Here is a 20,010-nt window from a genome sequence, read left to right as displayed (position 1 = left end):
TAATGATGGAGTGGATCTCAAAGGTTTCAAAATATACATCAGTATTATAATCTGGCTGTGAAAATTTCAGTTGTGAACAGATATCATAAATGAATAACTTTTTACAGGATATTCTTAGACAAATTAACTAATTATGATACTACATATACTTAACAAAAACTGAAATAAATGTTTTATATGAAAGAAAAGGTGATCAAGGCCTCCAGTGCCCTAGGCTTAACAAGGTTTGTGTTGTGGGCACTTTGTCAATTCTATAGATGAGAATAAAATATTTGTTTTCATTTGAACTAATTTCTCTTACTGGTATTGCACTTAAGACCTTCTTTGCAAGGATCATTAGGCTGAATAGGTTAAATTTTAACAATTACTATACATATTTGTATTTACCTAAAAATATTAACATTTTAAATTTCAGAGCTTCACCGCAATCATAGGCCCCAATGGCAGTGGAAAAAGCAATGTGATAGACTCTATGTTGTTTGTATTTGGCTACCGAGCCACCAAGATCCGGTCCAAGAAGATCTCTGTGCTGCTCCACAAGTCCAGCAAGCATCCGAACATCACCAGCGCCAGTGTTGCTGTTCATTTCTGCCAGATCATTGATGGGGTAAGTTTAGAATTAGTGTACAGCTGCCCTTTTATTTGTTTTAGGGATTTTACATAGTATGTCTTCCTAATTAGGCAAGGGCTGAAAAACAGAAAATTTCTATATACATATTTGCATGGGCCAAGGTAGGTACAGGCGGGGGGGGTGCTGCTGCCCCCCCTGGAGCTCAAATTTTATATACAATGTACACCCTTCTGTGGTGTCTGCCCCCCCCCCCCACCCCGGCCTCCTTCGATATCAACTTGCCCCCCCCTAGTTCATTGACTGGCATATTTTCGGCATTTTTAAATTGTTTATTTAAAACTAAACAGTAGTTATGGACATCACAGACAAACAAGTTCAGGTATAACTTTGAAGAGATGCTTGAAGAAAATGTTTTTTTTTTTGCTAAAGTAGCAGTGATTTGGTGAATGGAAATATAAAACGATACTGGAAAGAAAAAAGTAATTTTCAGGGACTGGCATCAAGTAATAAGTTTTTTTTTAAGGCTGCACCATTGGTAGCAGGAAGTGCTCAGGGTCCAATCTCTCAATAAGTCTAGTACCCACAACTCAAGGCTTATTGAGCTTACTCTAGGACTAGGTCTGTATAAAATTGCCCTATAATATTTTATAACTGGGAGACAAACATATTTTCTTCTTTGTCGTTCCCTCATGCCTGAGGATCGTGACCAACAACTATGTCCCTCCATTTAACGCGATCAAGGGCTATGTGGGCTGCCCACCTTAACATATACAGAGGTATTCCAACAACAAAGCAATTTAAAAATAAATAGTTACTGTGGTACCTAAGTGACAGTTTTGTTTTTGTATGCAGGTATTTGCACAAAGGGGTAGACCCATGATGGTTTAGATTATAGGGAGGCACATACAATATTGAAGAATTGAATAGTATGGACAAGGAATTTAATTTCAGTATCATTTCATATCTTGTCACAGTGACAATATTATGTGGTCCCTAGCGACTTTCATATTGTCACTGTGACAAGGTACAAAATGGTACAAAATATAAATTATTTGACTGTACAAGTAAATGCATATGTTTGATGGTGTTTATTGAATGATTTGATGTCTCATACCACTTCGCTCATAGCCAATTAATATTCTGAATAAAACACTATCATTTTTAGGCATGTATAATGCACATAAGCACATTATTAAAGGTAACTTAGTGCAATTATTTTCTTAATGGTACAAATGTGTGATAAGCATAAGGCTGTGTACAACACCTTTGCGCGTGATTTATGAAATTTCCCAAAATAAAAAAAACCGTGCAAACAACGAACCGGGCCGAACTAATGTTGGTAAGTGTGAGGAGTACAGCCTACAGTTAAATTTATTGCTCGTGTAACAGGCCACACCCGGTAAATTTAAAATGCGAAAAATAGTAGAGGCATGCTAGGAATGCGGTGTTGTATAGAAGTTGTTCATCTTGAATATTTACTATATAGTCTCTGCTATTAATAAATATATATTATAGGGACATCCTTACATAAATTGACTAAGTCCCTATTGTGTTGTGGGTAGTGGGTATACAGACAACAATATATTATATTATATACAAATACTTATATACACAGAAAACATCCATGACTAAGGAACAAATATCTGTGCTAATCACCCAAATAAATGCCCTTACCTGGATTCAGGACCATATCAGCCTTCACCAGATCGGCTTCATAGGCAGGGTCACTACTACAGATACTTATATACATATATAGATCTTTATTTGTTATTGTTGTTGTTGTCCTAAAGCACCCCAGAGGTGCAAAGGGCCTTCACAAGCTCGCGCCACGCCTTCCTATCTTCAGCACGCCTTCTGGCCTCGCTTCAGCTCAACCCGACCGCTCGTAGCTCTCTTAGGACGGACCGTTTCCAAGAGTGTACAGAACGCCCGGAACCACGGCTTCCGTCCGATCGGATCAAAATGAGTAATGTTAATGAGTAGTGCTGGATCGGATCGGATCTTTATTTACACACCTCGGTAGATAGAGAGAAGATACAACTCAAGGAAAATAATAATAACAATAGGTATTTAACACATTTTTAAATAATACTGTCTGTCAGTAAAAATAAATAATTTATTGACCTTCGTAATTAGTACCTAAACATTCTATTGTAGCAATAAAACTATTTGTAGTCCATGGGATATTTAAAAACTTGGGGATAGTAAAGGATATCTTTTACGTGTTAGAGGCAATAGATGATATCTGGTCGCAGATATAAGTCTATAAGTGTATGCTATTTGACATTACATACTGTGTACATTTGTGTTTGTTGGTGATGGTCTAAATTTGGCAGTAATTAGTATAAAATTGGGGTAGGTTCAGGTTTTGGAGGCAATGGGCGAACATATGGATTTGGCGGCAACGGATTTACATAAGGGAATGGAGGCAGTGGGTAAACATCTGGGTTTGGAGGTAAGGGGTTAACGTATGGGTTTGGAGGCAAGGGATTGACGTATGGATTTGGAGGTAAGGGGATGACGTCTGGGTTTGGAGGTAAGGGGATGACGTCTGGGTTAGGGGGCAAGGGACGGACGTATGGGTTTGGAGGCAAGGGATTGACGTATGGATTTGGAGGTAAGGGGATGACGTCTGGGTTTGGAGGTAAGGGGATGACGTCTGGGTTTGGAGGTAAGGGGATGACGTCTGGGTTAGGGGGCAAGGGCCGAACGTATGGGTTTGGAGGCAAGGGCTTAACGTATGGGTTTGGAGGTAAGGGGATGACGTCTGGATTAGGGGGCAAAGGCCGAACGTATGGGTTTGGAGGTAAGGGGATAACATCAGGGTTAGGGGGCAAGGGCCGAACGTATGGGTTTGGAGGTAAGGGGATGACGTCTGGATTAGGGGGCAAAGGCCGAACGTATGGGTTTGGAGGTAAGGGGATAACATCCGGGTTCGGGGGCAAGGGCCAAACGTATGGGTTTGGAGGCAGGGGCTTGACGTATGGGTTTGGAGGTAAGGGGACGACGTCTGGATTGGGGGGCAAAGGCCGAACGTATGGGTTTGGAGGTAAGGGGATAACATCCGGGTTAGGGGGCAAAGGCCGAACGTATGGGTTTGGAGGTAAGGGGATAACATCTGGGTTAGGAGGTATGGGCCGCACGTATGGGTTTGGAGGTAAGGGGTTAACGTATGGACTAGGAGGCAACGGGTACACGTCAGGATTAGGAGGCAACGGGTAAACATCAGGAGTTGGGGGTAGTGGGTACACGTCAGGCGAAGGCGGCAACGGACGAACGTCTGGTTGAGGTGGCAACGGTCTCACGTCCGGCGTCAGCTGTAGCCGGTAGAGTGAATGTGGCATTGTCCGTGGATACACCACGGACGCCAGCCCCAGCAGCGACACTAAAACAGATTTAATGAAGCCATGAAATATTGTTAAAATCTGAGGTCATTTAGCAATCTTGTGAATAGAGAACAAAGGTGCTTGCAAGTTGCGCCTCTCCTCTACTCCATAGTCTCCATCGCTCGAGTGTGCAAAAGCGATAGAGAGGCCGGTAACGAAATTTATATTTTCGATATTCCCGGTAGGCCCTCAGGTCAGGCAATCAAGAGAACGATCCTCAAATACCTACAGTGCCTACAGGTTTCATATTGACCGAATTTCAAATAACGGTCATAATGTGCAGCTTTAATCTAGGTTCACACGGTTTTACCGTATACGGGATTTTATCGAATACCGGGAAGTCGTATGAACAATTTTGCAAGTTGCAATACAAATTTTGCTGTCAATACGTTATTCGATAAAATACCGTATACAGAGAACGTAGCTTTACACTATCACCTCATATTATCTTAGGATTAAGTTGTGGTTAATCCAGAGAAAAACGCTAATCTGACGATGATAATGAATTTTGTTGAATGGATGAAATTGCATTCGCCAATAGTTCTCTTTTGTTATCCATTGCATATTTGTATATAGTAAAACAGGTACTTACATGTAAATACAAATGCCTTCATCTTGGAAGTGTATTACATATTAAACAAAACAGCAGCTTTCAATCATTTATATGTCGCTGCTGTCGTCATACCTTTTATCTCCGTTTCTAATGAATGCTATGCCTGCCTTAATTTAGTTTGTTTTAAATGTAACATGTCAGAAAATACTAAACGTATCCCGTTATTCTGTCTGTCTGATTTTGGCACATTTTGAAGCCCACCATACTTACATAAAACATGTTTTAGTATGTACTAAATATTTGCCTGATCGGTACGCAAACATGTAAATCAAGTCTTCTCCTTCTTGCATATTAGTGCATAATTAAGATGCGACATAAGCCCTCCTTCACGTACATCCGCAACTCGACTGGACAGCTCGATTGCGCATCGTGTGACCACATCTTCGAGACAAAGTTTCGTTTTGCGAGCCACATTAGGACATTTCATAATCTGGATGAAAATTGATGATGGAGTCGCCATTGATGATTGATCTTCGGTACACATCAACGTACACAAGGATAAGAAAACTGTGGCTTCAGGGTGGTTGTGGAAGCATGTTGTGCAGTTGGGTGTCAAAAACCTTCAGATTGATTTGTATTCACAATGAAACAAAAAGCTTATACTCGTATGTTTTTGTTATGATTAAAGTATTTATGTTTATAGTAAACGCAGTAGTTAAGTAATAATTTACTGTGGAAACATTATTACTCTCTCTCTCGGGAGACATTATACTGTTGGCAACACGGTAGTTTTAACAAGTTTACTTGGGACGAGGTATTCAAAGAAGACGCATCGTAAAGGACTGGTCAAATCAGAGTACCATACGAGAAGAACCATCATTGTTTACGGTAGGCCAAATTTTAGCTCTAACTTAAGAGGGGACTCCTCATTACTTGCTGTCTGTCTGTCCAGCAAGGCAGCGTCGATCACAAAAAACACAACATTATTTATTTACATAACGTTCTTAATTTTTTTTCTAGATAGACTCCGACACTATTGAGCCTGTTCTGTCGAGTCCATATGATCCCGTCCAAAATGTCTGTCCATGTTGTCCTCCTTTTCCTCCGCCCCCTTTTCCCTTCGATTTTACCTTCAATTATCCTTCTCTTCTACTCGTTGTTTCTTACTACTACTCTTCTACTCCTTGTTTCTTACTACAACTCTTCTACTCCCTGTTTCTTACTACTACTCTTCTACTCCTTGTTTCTTACTACAACTCTTCTACTCCCTGTTTCTTACTACAACTCTTCTACTCCCTGTTTCTTACTACTACTCTTCTACTCGTTGTTTCTTACTACTACTCTTCTACTCCTTGTTTCTTACTACAACTCTTCTACTCCCTGTTTCTTACTACAACTCTTCTACTCCCTGTTTCTTACTACTACTCTTCTACTCGTTGTTTCTTACTACTACTCTTCTACTCCTTGTTTCTTACTACAACTCTTCTACTCCCTGTTTCTTACTACAACTCTTCTACTCCCTGTTTCTTACTACAACTCTTCTACTCCCTGTTTCTTACTACTACTCTTCTACTCGTTGTTTCTTACTACAACTCTTCTACTCCTTGTTTCTTACTACTACTCTTCTGCTCCTTCTTTAGCCAAAATTGATTGGGTAATTTTTACTTGGTCTTAATTTCTGTACGTAATACGAAATGGATTTAACGAAGATATTTTAGTAAATCTGTCTGATACTCGAACGTAGGAGCATTATTTTTACCTATATAAACTAACAGTTTATGAGAATTAACATTCGTAGGAATTCAATCTACACCTTTTAGCGAGTACTTGAGTCTAATGCGATTTGTTCCAGTCAACGTTACATTTAAATAAGTCAACTTCATTTGTGGTGTTCTCTTATGTAGCATGAAGATTATGAAATATTTATTTAATTTAATTGTTTATAAATAATTACCAACCTTGGCAACTTTTATTTAATTATTAAATAATGACGGTTGCCAAGGTTAGATATCGAATATAGTCGCTCGTATATTATACACCGTGTTACACGAGGAACCCGAGTGATTTTAACCACGCACTTCTGAGGCCAAAAAAACATGTTATATGAGTAAATTTCGGCACAAAAACAATTTTTATTAAATTATTGAATGTATTTGCACATAAAAAGTTAATGTTATGGTAAAACTGGCTGTGAAAATGATTTCCTACGATGTTTTTAGTTAAACCTAGTTTTTGCAAAGGTTACTTGTCACTTTTTGACATCTATCAATAAGGATATTTAGACTACGCCCCATAATGGCATCATCGCCATCAAAGAGGTGTTTTGCACTAAGTTACAATAAGATGTTTTTTGTTTTGTTGGTATTAACTCTAAAAATAGGCTAAATCAAGAAAAGTTTATATGACATTTTAGTCTCTGAATGTGATCAGGAATAAACTTAAAATCTTTCGGTATCCTCATGTTACACCGTGTATAGTTCGAGTATTACGCTACTTACATAATATGAAAATATGTATAGTTTGCATTCTTGCTACATTTCTCTTCTTCCTCGCGTTGTCCCGGCATTTTGCCACGGCTCATGAGAGCCTGGGGTCCGCTTGGCAACTAATCCCGAGAGTTGGCGTAGGCACTAGTTTTTACGAAACGAGTGACAGTCGCAGTGGGGTAAACTTGGCCTTATTTGGGATTAGTCCGGTTTCCTCATGATGTTTTCCTTCACTGAACAGCGACTGGTAAATACAAATTCTTCAAATCCAAATTCTTGCTACATTTCGTTTTATCTTAAAATAAGGACGCTTAGCACGAATAATTTCGTACACTAATCCGCCAATCTCTATCGCACAGTTATATTGCTGTCCCGCCGATGATGTCCCTTATGATGCGGGCGTTCAATGGCATTGTGCGAGCGGGACAGCTATATACCTATGCGTGTACGACAGAGACAGGGATGGCAGGTCAATCTACAAAACTCCTCGTGCTTAGCGTCCTTACTTTAGCAATGATATCATAGCGTTATCCTCCTGTATTATTTCTATGTTATGAGTTGGTTGAATGTCATGGTTTTGGTTAAACAACTTTGTTCTAACTCGCGCGAAAAGACATTTCGTAATAAAAATATACGTGAGATCATCGGCCTACACATGAACAGATTTTACGTGTATGGTGTATATTTAAGTATTATTTTATACGCACGCTTAACTGATAATTAGCGGCATATTTAAGCCATATTTAGTCAAAAACCCAATGGAACCGAATCGATATTTTTGACATTTACGGTATTGTAACTTACCTACCGTTTGCACGCACCTTTATAGTTCGTGTTGACATAATTACTAAAAATACCTACTTCTAATTGATTTCCTATTGTAAATCATACTTACGCCAGCTCTCGAGATGATATTAGCGGTTTTTGTGTGTATGTATTTCATTTGAAATCAATTTTGATTGTGAAACTTTCATCTTGACTTAACTTCTTATTTCTCAAGTTAGTTTTTGCTTTTTCACGATTGAACGTTTATTTTCATACCCGTTTTTTACTCTATTTCCATACAAACTACGGTTTTTTGTCGTACCGTGGGTTCGAATAACCCAACAGATTTTAAGGGGCATTCTTGATTTCTGCATATAGAAACTAAAATGCATACAATGTTTTCTGAAATCGGTCTTGTTTTACATTTCTTGTGAAAATTTGTTTCTATAACTTAGTAAAAACGCCTTTATGGCTGCGACGCCGCCACTAATATGTGACTTGATTCAGACATACTTTAAGAAGTTTGAGTTTGACAGACATTAAAGATTTAAAGGAAACTACCAAAATGTATATGTGAATAATAATAATAATAAAAAAATCGTTGTAATGTTTTTTTCGCCAGATGTAAAAAGAAATAACGTGTCGCGTGCAGAAAACACTCCTACAAACAAAAAAAAAACCGAATTTGACTAAAAGTCATATAAAATTTTTGTTCCTTATGACCTCAGGAATGCATGGTTAAATTCTGTCGGGGTACTCGAGCCCACGGTTTATCGGCACAATGATTTTCCAGTGACAATCCTCGCTGTCGGATACGTGGACCAGAAAGGCGTGTGTAAATGCAACCCTCTCGAATGCACCACGCCGATTTGCGGTAGCGACTTAGACACATACAAATGCATGTGTGAACTGGACTGCCACAATTATTTTGCCGATCCTGCGGCACACGTCCGTAAGGTGCACGACGGGGAGTGTACCCCGAACTGTGGATGTAAACCTGACCCGAGAGGCCCGCTCTGTGCGAGCGATCTGAAGACGTATGAGAGCCAATGTGTGCTCACTTGCAACAATCCACATTTGATACCATTGTATCCTGGGCCGTGCGTGGATTAAATAATAATCCAAAATAATAAAAAAATAAATACACTCACTTTACTTTTATTTTCCGAGTATTTTATTTATGCAGGAAATCTATTTAAAAGTACCATTTGATTAGGTACGAAAATCTGTTAATTTTCAGTTACGGAATGACGTGTCAACAATAATTAGATGCTTTTTATTAGTAATTCTGATATTTACTTTGAGATATCGTTTTTACCAAAGTATTGATTTGTCCCTATTGGTGCTTTAGATATTTTGATTTCAAAGGAAGTAACTGCAATAAGAACTATGTTTTCGGCGTAACTCGTACTTCAACCATCTTTCTTTTCGGGTATTGTTAATATATATAAATTTTCTGTAAGACTGATTGGGGAAGATCTAAATTTGCACTACAACACGGCACGCTAATACCCAAAACTACTCTAAACAAGAAGAAGAAGAAGAATAAAATGTAATCTGACGCGCGCGTAACATGGTGTCGCCACTGTCGCCGCGTTCTTGTGCGTTTATTTTATACGTATCGTTATTTTACTTCATTAGGCGGGCCGCATCTATCGTAATAGTATCATAACACTGTTTTCCAGTGACCTTTGGTATCTTGGACGGGGTGCCCCTTGAGCAGGGTTGCTGCGACCCCACCACCTGCAAGGAGCTCGTTTGCGGCAGCGATTTTAAGACGTATAGATGCTTGTGCGAACTGGAGTGCGTCGATTACTACTCGGGTATGTTTCAAGGTGCGGCTTATATAGACGAAAGAAGTCATAAGGCACTAGTTTCATTTTTGGCTTCACTTTATATAATTTCAAAGTAAATGTGTAGACCATCTGTTACAAACGTGTTGCCTGTAGCTTGTTTTTTTCTAATTATCTATACATGAATCAATGAAACGGGCGTTCTCGGGTTGCAATCCTGGCTTTCTAGAATCTGGGGGCACTAGGGATTGCAAATCGGATTGATTTTCAACATATATATCCGGTGATTTTTACCGGATCCGGTAGCTCCTGAAAAATGCCCGATCCGGACCGATTACCGGATCCGCCGGACCGGATTGCAATCCCTAGGGGGCACGGTAGCGCCCCCGCCAAGACGAGTAAACCGGTGCCCAAGGGCACTACCTACCTTTTCTCGAAGCGGTTCGTCGTTTTTTGAAGCCTCGCTAAACAAAATTATCGGTATATAATTTTATAGTGGACTAATTAAGATTAAAATAATTCTATTGCTCACTGATGACCATCAAAACCCTTCAGGTACTTCTTGAAGTTTTAGGAAGCTGAAATTTGGTATGTAGGATAGTATTAGTACACAAACAACAAAAAAATCAAAAACTTGAATTTTTTTGCCCCTAGTGAAAAAGTGGGTGGAATTTTGTATGGGGAATCAATAACCGCTGAACCGATTTAGTTGAAATTTGGTATATAGACAGTTTTTGTTATGGGGAAGGATATAGAATAGTTTTCAACCCCTAAATCAGTAAAAAAAAGCAGATTTTATAAAAGATGCCCCCAGATCCTTTCCCAACCTAAAGATTTTCACAAGCAACTTACAAAAAGAAGTGAAATTCCATCAAAAACATTTTCATATAAAATGTTGCCAAGGCAAAACCATCAGGCTCGCACTGTCAAAAAGTTATCAGACCTAATGTAGAGCCCCATCAGCTTGTAACTCTACAAGCCCTGACTTCACAAACTCTACACCTTAGTCTAAATATGTGGCTCGGCCTTTTTTGTTACTACAAGTGTTGTATAATAAAAAATAATTACGGTACGGTAGCGAAACGGCCAAGCCATATATTTTGACTAAGGTGTAGAGTTTGTGAAGTTAGGGCTTGTAGAGTTTAGAGTTAAAAACTTGGCTCTACACGAGATCTGATAACTTTTTGACAGTGCGAGCCTTATGGTTTCGTCTTGGCAATATTTTACATAAAAATGTTTTTGATGGGATACGTACTTGCGCAAAATAGTTAAGAAGTAGGCAACAATTTACTAATTATTTCTGTTTCCCTGGTTAGAGCCAGGTAATCCGAATAAAACAAGTGTGAAGTGTCAGAAAGGGATTTCGTCCCGCACCCGTGCAACTGTCCCCCTGACGTAACCAGATCGTTATGGCTCCTCTACACGATGGCCCAGCTTAGGCCAGTTCAAGGGACGCATTTATGCGTTATAGGGAGCAAGTGATATTGCTATCTCATTGCACCGCATAGCTGCGTCCCTTAGACACACTTACAGTACAGTACATGATGATGTAGAGGAGCCCTTATACTTGTTTATTTATTGACACGTACAGTTAGGTTATGTTATATTCGACGTTTTATGAGATTGGAGTTATAGTATATAATTTCCATCTGTTTAGAGCCAGGCATCATGAAAGTTCCGCTGTACAAAGTCCACAACGGGGACTGCATCCCGCTGCCGTGCGATTGTACCCCTGACCCCACCGGACCGTTCTGCGGTAACGACTCCCTGACGTACTTCAGCGAGTGCGTATTTTATTGTACCAAATCATCCACCATTAAAATGTACGACGGGCCTTGCAACGACGAGACGAACTCAACTGTGGTTTCGTAAATATCTGTACAGAGATAGGTAGTTTTTCGTCTCCTTTTCTAGGAGAAAGAGGTAATATAACACTTTAAGCATGTAGAAAGAGTCACATACAACATGTCGATGTTAACATGTAGAAAGAGGTAACTTTAAAATTAGTTTTTTTTTGACTGACTGACTGATCAGCTGATCCGTTATTTTAGTATCTGTGGTTTAAAAATACAGCTTAGCGTAGTATATGCAAGGGGGTGGAAAAGTAAAATAAAGCTTTATTGTTACTTTTAAATTGACTTTTTTTTTATTCAGTTAGGTGCTTAGTTGAATCGTTTACCAGTACTTTGACCATTGGATAATTAAAACTGAGTAATATTTTAAATATTTAGGCTATCTTCAACTTAGTATGATCAATTTTACCTGCGTACATGTCACTGGATGCTTTACTCTACATTTGAATCATTTCTTCATTTAATTATTGTTTGATTATGTTCTGTTGCATTTTCTGGCCAACAACCATTCGAAATGAAGACCTATCAGTATAAGCCGGCAAAGACCCATTGACGAAGAAATCGCAACATGGAAATGGAGATACTATTCAAAGAGGGGAAACAAATAACGCTACCATCGCTTTCAGTTGGAAACCGCCTCACGGAAGCCATGGCTCCGGGTGCCCTCACCACTCTAGGCTGCGGTCCGTCATTAAGTGAGCTACGAGCGGTCGGTTGAGCTGGAGCGAGGCCAGAAGGCGAGCTGAAGATAGGAAGGCGTAGCGCGAGCTTGTGAAGGCCGTTTGCGTTTCTGAGGTGCCTTAGGACAACAACAATATCTACTATTATTAGGTATCATGCAATGAACAACCTGATATTATATCGCCTAATCGTTAATAAAGCATGTAATTGTCTTATGCATGATGTCTGCTCTATCTATATTTAAGCACTTATCTTCAAGATCTTCGATTATAGATCCGCCAGACGTCCATATAATCCGTAAGAGCAATACGAAAGCAATTAAATTTGTAATACGTAAGGAAAATGAAAATCCAAATTTCGTTATCTGCCTCTGCGAAAGCTCTTGCCTATTCCAGCGATAAAGAAATTTAGTTTTCCGCGATAGGACCTCTGTGATAAACGTTAGCTTCATTACTTTATAATATAAAGTGATGGACAAAACCTGCTATGACTTTAATATTGACTATCACGATATAAAATCTTAACAAGAAATGTTAAACCGTATTAAATCGTATGACCATAATTTTCTTCGGTATACATTGTAAAAACGACTGACATACTGTCTTTAAACTTTCAGCAATCGTAAAATATAAATGACAACCGAATAAATTAAGCATCAAAATAGATAAAGCATTACATAATTCTAAAAAAATGTATCCCCAATTACGTTCAGTATTACCCTCATATCCCTCACCCTCTTCCTTGCATCGGTTTCCTCATCACTGAGGGTCGTGGCCACTTCTAGGGAACAGCTTCTCATTGACAATTTCCCGCCACCTCTTTTTTGACTCCATCCCTCCCTCCTCCTTCTGTCCCTCGTCCCTCATACATCTATATCCATTACTTTTGCTTCGTCATCAGTTAGCTTAGCTTCCCAGTGGCTGACATGGGCACACGGCCCATCGTACAATATAACCCAGTCTCTGGACTCTGGGTTCTTGCACTTGTACTCGTAGATGCTGTTGTACGTGGCGAAGTCGTCGGCGCAGGGCACGTAGTCCGGTTTGCAGCCGCATAGGACCACTGGAATATAAGAAACATGTATAAAGAAATGAAAACGCTCTTCTTCCTCGCGTTGTCCTAATCCAAAGATTTGGCGTAGGCACTAGTTTTTACGAAAGCGACTGCCATCTGACCTTCCAACCCAGAGGGTAAACTAGGCATTGTTGGGATTAGTCCGGTTTCCTCACGAGGTTTTCCTTCTCCGAAAAGCGACTGGTAAATATCAGATGATAAAGAAATGAAAACGCTAAAAAATGAATATCAATTAATATATTAAAAACGGGTCACTCACGTATTCTGCGCTGGTCCGCCAACGCGAGCTCCAGACGACTGCTCGGTACGTAGTGAAACATGTCGAGCGTTTTTCGACTTAAAATACGTGAGCGACCCGTTGTTAATGTATTTAATGGTAAGTATTTAAGTACTTACTAAAACAAAGCGCCACTATAGTATTCTTGTTCAACTCGAGAGGCATATAGGGTTCAAAAATTATTTGATGTCAGTTCTACATGATAACTGCAACATGTGGAAAGCCTGCGGCCAGTATAGGGTTAAATTTAGAATTGTATCAATACCCGGGGGAGAATTCCTGATAGAGTCATTGATGTACGTAATAGGGGTAGATGAGGTACCAGGCGCTCGATCGTGAGCCACAAAATATAGGTTCCGGGACCTATATTGAATTAGTCGTACGGGTGACGCTGAAGTGTCAACATTGTCATCAGATTCGATAAAATATTGCCAAAGAATGCCGTGTTGCGCCTTTTTCCAGTGCTTCAATAGCTCCAAGCACAAAAACAAAGCTCACGGTATCACTTTTCATTCGTAAGTATTGTTATAACATTTGAAAACATATTTTTTTCTAAATAATATTTAAAATTTCCTTGTTATTGAGTGAGCGCGACAGCTAAATAATGCATTACCCATGTGAGAAACACGTTTATCCGAGTGTCAAGTAGGCATGCCCTCTTCATGCATTGTAGAGTCAGCAAATTTTTTATAAATATGCAACTTGTTAAATCATGTGCTCCTATTCCTTGAAACTATAGAATGTAACCGGTTTTTATTTTAATATACGAATAACCGGTTGTTAACCAAAAATCCAGTTTTACTGATAGTATTTTTAAAACAATATCTTGCATTAACTTGAAACCCAAATATCGGGAATAATCCATCAAAAATTACTAAATAGTACTTGTACAACAATAGGAAAACTATGGACAACATTTTTAACCAGAGCTTGGATTTACAATTTTAATATGCGAGTTATAGTGTAGTTTTAAGATGTATTTATGTATGTTGAAAACTGTGTAAAAAATATTTAGAACAGATATTAAATCAATCAAATTTAACCTATTTATTTACTTCCTTTTATCATAAACAAAAGAAATAAATAATAATCATCTCTATTTGTCAAGTAAAATGTATGACGACTGGTCTGGCCTAGTGGGCAGTGACCCTGCCTATGAAGCCGATGGTCCCGTCCCGGGTTCAAAGTTCTGATGATGGAATCCATGAAGAATTGAGGGAACACCTAAAATCTTATAGGTACACATATAGTGATTTTTGTAGTTTTTGTCTACAAATTAAGCATTTTCATCCAAAAACTGGCAATTAGTGTAGTGGAACTGCTGATGATGAACAGAACGAAACTACCTAACTACGTATTTACCGTTTGACTATTTGTTTTAATTTGTCCTCTTTGTAGAGCAACTAAGGTGATGAAAATGAAAACGATGAAAACCAGAACGAATACTTTAAATTGAACATTCTAATGTAAGGGCACGCTGCCGTCTCAAATCGAGAAAAGTGGGACATAGCTAATTTCGCCTTCGATAGGGAATGATTTAAAAAAATATAACTTTTTACAATTTTTTTAACTAAAAATGAGTATGAACGTTAAAAAAAATTAAAACTATTATGTTTAGAGAAAAAACTTTAACTTATTTCTATTTTAAAACGAGCTGCAGCAGTGGAAATGCCTAGCGATTGAATTGTGAAAATTAAAAATGATGTTCGGTTTCGTTTTTGATACAATTTTTTTCTCTCCATACATTATAATTTTCCTTTTTATACCGCCCTCTACGCATATTTTTTTTAATTGTATAGATAAACTATCGGTTTTATATAAAATACATACGGTTTTACATATTTTATTTAGTGTGTTAGCGAAAAAATAATTGTTTTCCATAAAATAAATAAAGTGCCTATTTATTTTAATTTCGTATATATTTTATAAATATTTGTTTCCTGACGCTACCTAATAAAGACCGACGTTGAAGGCGCTTATTCCCATGACTTACAACTTGTCCAATATAAGTGAATCCGTATACGTATCGTAGCTATGAATAAACAAGGTCCACACTTTTATATTGGTTCTCTTGAGTCGTGCGCTCGGCGAACGATTGGAATATATAAATACCAGGAGTAACTACGAATTACCAGTGATTACAATGCTCTTGTCAAGCGTACCTGTCTTTTCCGAAAAACCATCAGAAGTGAAACCCTGAAACCTCGAGATCCCTATCAAGTGAGATCATATCGTTATACTGGTTTTCTCGAGGCGACACGTTAGTTGAACATAGTGAATAGTCGACCAGGATTTCAGAAGTAAAAAACGAGGGTCAATTTCATGCTTTAAAAATATGATAGTTATATTAATCTCAGTGTAACTCGCTCGCTCAGATATTTGCTTGAGAGAGACGGTCTAAGATTAGGTAATATCAAATCATTGATATTTTTTAAAAATCGAAATGCCTTAATATCACTTTAAGACGACAATGTAAGAAGTATGTACGTCTCGCCTACACATTTGTATAATGTTATTAGTTTTTCTCTGTTGCACCTCGAGGAATACGCAAAATATAGGGGTCTCGCTTGCGCAGCACTGTTAACTATATTTGGTTATCCTTGTTGCTCGTTGTGCACATGTACATTATAATGGTGTGTAGTATTTGCAAATGTATGGGTGCTGGACCAGATTTTAGTTTTGTCAACTATTAACGTCACATATCTACCCCTTTTACTTACATCAATGGATAGAGTGGGGACAATACCTGCACTGTTACCAGAGTTGGCATTTGACATTTACGTTAGCGACTGCGTGAACTCGATCGCATTTCCTATCTCTATCGCACTTATACATCACTGTGAGCGAGATAGATTGTGATCGAGTTTACGCAGTCGTGAACGTCAAGTGTCAACTCATGTTACGGCTACAGGTGATGGATTCCCAAAAACAGTAACTCGTTTTCAACCATATTAGATCATTATCAGTTCAGAAATTTAGCCGTGAAACGATAACAGAGTTCATTTCGCATTTGTAATATTTGTTTGATAAAAGAGTACCTAAATGTTGAAGATGCTTGCACGCTATTCAATCACGCAAATACAAGTAACTAGATTAACGAAATTTGTCGAAGTGGGGCTGGCTTTTAAATTGGGGCCCGTTTACACATTGAGTAGATTATTGCGAGTTCATACATTTGATAAAAGAGTACCTAAATGTGGAAGTACGAGTATCTATGTACAGATCCTTGCATGCTAGTCAATCACGTAAACACAAGGAACTAGATTAACGAAATTTGTCGAAGTGGGTCCTTAACATTGGGGCCCGTTTACACATTGAGTTTGCTAATACTTGCTACTTTAGTTTACTAATCAACGTGGCATCATCAGAAATTTAAGAGCTGCGCTCTTGTCGGTGAAGCAATCTCCAGGTATTTCTTTCCTTTTCTTTGACAGCCTTATACGACACGACGTTCACTTTCTCCTTCACTTGGTCCATGTATGTCCTTCTTGGCTTTCCTCTCTTCCTCTCTCCTTAGACTTTCCTTTCTATGATGGTCTTGATGAATTCGTCGTTACTCGTGTCGTAACAGGTGTCCCAACACGTTCAACAATCAACGTGGTTCAACGCAGCCACACATACCCGCATTGATCTTAATATAATTAATAATACGCCCAGATAGTAGATTGGTAATGCTTTTTATTATGGATCCATGACAGATGTGACAAGTAAGCATAATGGCGGAAGACTGCTGTGTTACCAGCGTTATAACTCTAAATGGGGGGCACAACAAACAGAATTTGAGCCAGAATTCGTATTCATTGCATTCCCCGACTCAGAGACGCAAGGCCCGTTGTACAGTATAAACCAGTCATGGAACTGGGTGGAGGGATGCTTGCACTGGAACTCGCAGATGCTCTGGTAAGTTTCGTAGTCGTTGGCGCAAAATTCGAAGGTCTTTGAGCAGCCACACGGTCCACGGTCCGAGGCGACAGCTAGAACTAACAGGATCACTGAAATTCAACAATTATATATAAAGCCAAAACACAACCCACGTAGCGGCGCCGTGCGGTGGCCTGTCGTGGGCGCAGATTAGGCGGTTTACTTACACCGTCATACAAGGTTCCTGCCTAGCTACTACGTGGGGTTCTGCGCTCTACACGATGTGACTGTTTTTATTTCATGTAAAATTACAAACAAAATTGAGAAGATTTAGTACTATAGTTTGACCAGATACCTGCTGTCTCATTTCAAACATAGATAGATAGACCCAGCATACTGTTTTTGTCAGCATACGCTTGTGTCGCTAGTACTATATAGCACCCAAAATAAAAGGGATGAGTATAGTTTTTTCTTCTTATTTACTGACAAATTGGGTTTGCTAGACTATAACAAGCGGTCCTATCCCTAAAAAGCCATCTCTTTCAGACAACTAAGCCTAGGAAATTCCTGATTTAGCGGTGTTTACAACCGACCGCCGATATTTGATACAACGAACTTTTTACTTACTGTAAAGTCCTATCACAGTCTTCATGGTCACATTGGGTGCTGCCACAAGATTAAAAAACTATCGCTGTTTTAATTACTATTTACGTGACTAATGAGCATGTACACTCGAGCACATTATCACATGCTGAAAACGAGTACAACCACCAGCAATAATATCTTGCTCTACGAAAGCCAAAAAATATGAGGGCCTACCGCGGACCATGTTCAACGTGTTGCCTCTCTGTCGCACGTGTAAATTCGTACGTAAGTGTGACAGGGGGGGTGACACGTCGAACGTAGTTCGCGGTAGGCCCTCTGACACGGATCTTACTTGTAACGCAATAAGTGCGTCAAAACGAATTGTTTTGACGTATAGCGATCGGGCTGTGTGGGGGAAAGATATCCTGTGGAGAATCCAGGACCTTTCCACACCACACTTGAATTTACAACCCGGGACTACTCGTACTCAGTTTGCCCTACAGTGGAATCAGTTGAGCGTCTCGACAGGTTGGAGATCAGGATCTGGGTGTGGAGAGGGAATACAGCTAATGGATGTATTCCCTCACCACTCAATTGTGCGCCTCTCTCAGTTTCTTACATAGGTATAAGTACTACCAAAATCATGGCATTAATTAACTAGTATCATAATGACGATACGCATTGTTTTTAATTGTAACGGTATCGAATTTAATTAAAAATCAATCAATATCATTTCAGTCTTTAAGACCCTTAATATGCTATAAAATTGATGAATTTTAGTTTTTAATATAATTGTTATAAAACAACATTAGGTTATAATATAATTGTTATAAAACAACATGACGTGTATAATGTATAAGTGTCCTTCTGGCCTGCTTGTTAATTTTTGTTTTTGAGTTTGATGTGGTAAAAACAGCTAAACGCATTAATTAAATAAGAGGAAGTCATCCTAAAATCTTCCCCTAAAGGAACGAAATGGATTAGTTTTTTTTTTTTTTTTTTTTTTTTTTTTTATACTACGTCGGTGGCAAGCATGCATACGGCCTGCCTGATGGTAAGCAGTATCCGTAGCCTATGTACGCCTGCAACTCCAGAGGAGTTACATGCGCGTTGCCGACCCTAACCCCCTCCCACCCTTTAACACCCTTTTTCAGTTTTGGTTTTAAGTAACCATTCTATGGGGGAGAAGTCGCGAACAGAGGATACCAACATACTTAAAAATAAGAAAAGTGTATAGCATTAAACATTTTAACAACCAAACCAACCATTTAACTATCAAAATTACATTTTCCTTTTGATAAATTTATTTATTCAATATTAATAAAATAATTAGATATTTTTTTTGTTACAAGCTTTTAGCGCAGATTTCGCAATTCGTTATTTTCATGACACTAGCGCAAGTAGTGCAATCATACAACGTGGTAACAAACCACTAACTAAATAGGTTATCCTTAGCTTAACCTGCACAAAAATGGTCCCGTCACTTACCGGTTATTGAATTACAACTCCTATGGCAATTGAAATAAGATTCAAAATGAACAAGTGGAAAAATAATGTGCATGCGATTTCATGTGTGGCCCGTCTACTGTTACTGAGTGCCGATGCCGGCGAGTCGAACGCTACCGAACCAGTCTAAAATGTGTCCTCGAGATGCGTAACAAAGGTGCGTTATCGGAGAGCGCACCTATACGGCTTTTTTGAGCGTTGGACTAGCCCGCGCTCAGGGCGGCTACCGGGAAAATCGAAATTCGTCACTTGCGGGCATTTTTCTCTGTCACTCTAATTACGTCTTAGTGAGAGTAAAAGAGAAAGATTCCCGCAATTTGCGAATTTTGGTTTTCGCGGTAGGCCCCCTGGTGCCTTTTAGAATTATAAGACCCTTTTTTTGCAGGGTGTGGCACGTGCGGTTTTACTTAACAATAGATAAAGGATTAGCCGCTCGGGGCCAGCTTCAAATCGAACGATTATACAGCGAACTTACAATCGTTTTAAATGCCATGACTTTAACTATATTGAACATTTTCCAGAAAACGAAACGACAGAAAAGCAAACCTGCTCACAAAATTTCTCGAGAATTCGGTTGAGAAATGCGACCTGCAGAGATGTCGGGACATACGAAAGCATT

General features: G+C 39.0%; 3 protein-coding genes and 1 long non-coding RNA gene across 9 annotated transcripts in view; 2 read left to right on the top strand and 2 right to left on the bottom strand.

Annotated features, from left to right (window-relative positions):
- LOC133516517 (structural maintenance of chromosomes protein 4) overlaps positions 1 to 20,010 on the top strand; it is an 80,481-nt gene that overhangs the window by 576 nt on the left and 59,895 nt on the right. The window contains exon 2 of the mRNA XM_061849502.1: positions 416 to 607. Coding sequence (XP_061705486.1) covers positions 416 to 607 — 192 coding nt within the window. The remainder of the gene's footprint in view (positions 1 to 415; positions 608 to 20,010) is intronic.
- LOC133516519 (uncharacterized) lies at positions 2,670 to 4,619 on the bottom strand. Its single transcript, XM_061849506.1, has 2 exons — positions 4,550 to 4,619; positions 2,670 to 3,956 (listed from the first exon to the last, which is right to left on the bottom strand). Exons 1-2 carry the CDS (start codon positions 4,569 to 4,571, stop codon positions 2,911 to 2,913), a joined length of 1,068 nt encoding a protein of 355 aa, XP_061705490.1. The 5' UTR covers positions 4,572 to 4,619; the 3' UTR covers positions 2,670 to 2,910.
- Positions 7,192 to 11,688, top strand: LOC133516520 (serine protease inhibitor dipetalogastin-like). 3 transcript variants are annotated; one of them, XM_061849507.1, is made up of 3 exons: positions 7,192 to 7,926; positions 9,447 to 9,596; positions 11,212 to 11,688. In XM_061849507.1, the coding sequence occupies exons 1-3, from the start codon at positions 7,905 to 7,907 to the stop codon at positions 11,424 to 11,426; spliced, it is 387 nt and encodes a 128-aa protein (XP_061705491.1). In that variant the 5' UTR covers positions 7,192 to 7,904; the 3' UTR covers positions 11,427 to 11,688. The 3 variants fall into 3 exon arrangements, 2 of the variants coding, with proteins under 2 accessions (XP_061705491.1, XP_061705492.1); XM_061849508.1 differs by having other exon boundaries at positions 7,196 to 7,926; positions 9,447 to 9,584; XR_009799243.1 differs by lacking the exons at positions 9,447 to 9,596; positions 11,212 to 11,688 and adding an exon at positions 8,555 to 8,922.
- Positions 17,098 to 18,603, bottom strand: LOC133516527 (uncharacterized). Of its 4 annotated transcripts, none has more exons than XR_009799250.1 (3): positions 18,373 to 18,603; positions 17,928 to 18,089; positions 17,098 to 17,431 (listed from the first exon to the last, which is right to left on the bottom strand). It is a non-coding gene; the product is annotated as an uncharacterized LOC133516527 (long non-coding RNA). The 4 variants fall into 4 exon arrangements; XR_009799247.1 differs by having other exon boundaries at positions 17,928 to 18,051; positions 18,238 to 18,598; XR_009799249.1 differs by having other exon boundaries at positions 17,928 to 18,051; positions 18,387 to 18,596.

The sequence above is a fragment of the Cydia pomonella genome, chromosome 3, assembly GCF_033807575.1.
Source record: "Cydia pomonella isolate Wapato2018A chromosome 3, ilCydPomo1, whole genome shotgun sequence".
Taxonomy (NCBI): Eukaryota; Metazoa; Arthropoda; class Insecta; order Lepidoptera; family Tortricidae; genus Cydia; species Cydia pomonella.
The sequence above is the reverse complement of the archived record's forward strand: the minus strand, read 5'-3'. Positions and strand labels throughout refer to the sequence as shown.

Bases quoted from the DNA above. Each gene is read 5' to 3' on its own strand.
- LOC133516519 (XM_061849506.1), bottom strand. From the start codon at position 4,571: ATGAAGGCATTTGTATTTACAT. The intron at 3,957-4,549 runs GTAAGTACCTGT...AATCTGTTTTAG, and splicing joins GAAGGCATTTGTATTTACAT to TGTCGCTGCTGGGGCTGGCG.
- LOC133516520 (XM_061849507.1), top strand. From the start codon at position 7,905: ATGATATTAGCGGTTTTTGTGT. The intron at 7,927-9,446 runs GTATGTATTTCA...ACTGTTTTCCAG, and splicing joins GATATTAGCGGTTTTTGTGT to TGACCTTTGGTATCTTGGAC. The intron at 9,597-11,211 runs GTGCGGCTTATA...CCATCTGTTTAG, and splicing joins CTACTCGGGTATGTTTCAAG to AGCCAGGCATCATGAAAGTT.